Source organism: Berghia stephanieae, chromosome 1 (assembly GCF_034508935.2).
Source record: "Berghia stephanieae isolate SIO BIC M18660-M18661 chromosome 1, UCSD_Bste_1.3, whole genome shotgun sequence".
NCBI classification, from domain to species: Eukaryota; Metazoa; Mollusca; class Gastropoda; order Nudibranchia; family Aeolidiidae; genus Berghia; species Berghia stephanieae.
In genome coordinates this window covers 145,849,416-145,851,915 of record NC_088360.1, presented here as the reverse complement: position 1 = coordinate 145,851,915, position 2,500 = coordinate 145,849,416, and the positions used below count along the sequence as shown (strand labels likewise).

The window sequence follows — 2,500 nt, the reverse complement described above, 5'->3', positions numbered from 1 at the left end:
TTTTCTCCTTTGAATACACTTTTATGCTCGTCGGAGAAATATTTCATAAGGGCGTCCACCATTGTTCCGATGGTTTAGAGCCAGTTACTAAGTTACTATGAGTCATTACGAGGGAAGTGACGTCACGACTGTTGAAGCCTATTGCATGATATCAAGATGCGCGTTTATAAGTCTGTGTGGATTAATTATTCTGACTACGTAGCTGTTTATTTTTGGGTTGTCGACGTAAAGTGCCAATGAGCATTGTAAACTGATACTGCGCTTTATATTATAGCTATTTTATTGCGTGTTTTAAAAAGGAGCGTCAACACTAATTAGTTACCCTTTGGGGACTAGTCAGTCGGTTGAAGGAGGATGAGAAGGTGGTGGTGGTGGTGATGGTGGCGGTGCTGGTGATGATGATGATGATGATGATGATGATGATGATGATGATGATGATGATGATGATGATGATGATGATGATGATGACGATGCTAATTGAAATGGTCAAATTTCGAATAATATATATATATATATATATATATATATATATATATATATATATATATATATATATTATATATTGAATTGTCAACAATTTTGCCTCCTCGGAAGGATAAGTGTTAAAACTCTCTGATTATGATAACAAGTTTGAACTGACTACAATCTTTAACGTCTATTTCGAAGAAGAAAACCAATTACAACCAAATGTAGGGTTGGAACTGGTTCAGCGTCACGGGGTTACGACTTGTCACAAAGCCAAGCAATGTTAAAGCAATGTCTGAAGTCGGATGGATGAAGTGATCTTGAAAAAAGTTTATTATTATAAACTTGAGGTTTTAACTCGAGCTTTTATATAGCGCAATATCCACTAAACGTGCTCAAAGCGCTTTACAAGGGGTCCCTGGCCAACAGCAACACATAAAATGTAGGACGAGACATGACGCCTGTCAGGCGATATTACAAATTTTTGGGACAGAGACAACGCTGTTAACGGCCAGGTACTCATTTTACACCTGAGTACGGTGAGAGAATGTGAGTAAAGAGCCTTCTCCAAGGACTCAACTATGCTTCGAGCGAGGCTCGAACCCAGGACCTTCCGATCCGAAAGCGAGTGTCATACCACTAGACCACATAGCCGCACATTTTGGTCTCAGGGTTGTTTCTTTGGCCTTTGATTTGCAACGTTAAATTACACACTTTACCTTCTCGACTCCAGCCCCAGAGTTGAGAGTTTTTGGGAAGATCAAGGCCATTTCAATCGATCGATATTTGAAGGACGAGTTTTTTAGACAATCTAAAAAAAATGTGTCTGGGGTTGTTGTTGTTTTGTTGTTGTTGTCGTTTTTTGTTGTTGTTGTTGTTGTTGTTGTTTTTTTTTGTTTTTTTGTTTTTTTTTGTTTTTGTTTTTCAGAATAGGGCAAATAAAATTATTAAAAGTATTCATGGGGGAAAAATTATACCCCTTCTGTTATACATCACCACCTCCTGGGTTCGAGCCTCGCGCTCGGCGTATAGTTGAGTCCTTGGAAAAGGCTCTTTACTCAAATTCTCTCACCGTACTCAGGTGTAAAATGAATACCTGGCCGTTAACAGCGTTGTCTCTGTCCGAAAAATTGTAATATCGCCTAACAGGCGTCATGTCCCGTCCTACATGTTAAATGTTGCTGTTGACCAGGGACCCCTTGTAAAGCGCTTTGAGCACAAGTGGATATTGCGCTATATAAAGCTCAATTTTAATTTTGTTAAATGTTGAATCATCATCATCATCATCATAATAATAATAATAATAATAATAATAATAATAATAATAATAATAATAATAATAATATATAATAATATAATAATAATAATAAATAATAATAGATAATAATAATAATAATAATAATAATAATAATAATAATAATAATAATAATAATAATAATAATAATAATAATAATAATAATAATAATAATAATAATAATAATAATAATAATAATAAATAATAATAATAATAATAATAATAATAATAATAATAATAATAATAATAAATAATAATAATAGTCATCATCATCATCATCACCACATCATCATCATCATCATCATCATGAAGTTCTCTCGTATTTGTTCACGATGGATAATATAATATATTTTATGTAACACCTTGTTGGTTTGAAACACGCCCTAATGTAAACAAATTCTACTTTTACTTTCTACTTTCACTTTCGGAGAATAAGCGGAAAATTTGATGTACGGTTTATTAACTTATCCGAAGACCTGCATGAATTGTAATTTTTAGGCACGTAAAGAGAATATGATTTCAAAAATCTGAATATTTCGACGACAGATTGAGGCTGACTGAGGTTTGTGAGCGCCGTGAATCGATGATGGATGGATGGCTCAAATCATCAACCACGACCTAGTAACTAGTAATACTGTGAAAAACGTTAAACAGTTCAGTCTAGACACTATAAGTGAAGGCTCAGACTCAAGTCTTATAAAGTAAAGGCCTGTTATGATGGATATGTTAAAAACGATGCCA

General features: G+C 34.1%; 1 protein-coding gene across 1 annotated transcript in view; it reads left to right on the top strand.

Annotated features, from left to right (window-relative positions):
* Window positions 1–2,179: 2,179 nt before the first annotated feature.
* The window catches only part of LOC144963437 (E3 ubiquitin-protein ligase FANCL-like), a 17,996-nt gene continuing 17,675 nt past the window's right edge, over window positions 2,180–2,500 (top strand). The window contains exon 1 of the mRNA XM_078897500.1: window positions 2,180–2,500. This exon is cut by the window's right edge and continues 63 nt beyond it. Within this exon, the coding sequence (XP_078753626.1) occupies window positions 2,474–2,500 (27 nt within the window). The 5' untranslated portion in view covers window positions 2,180–2,473.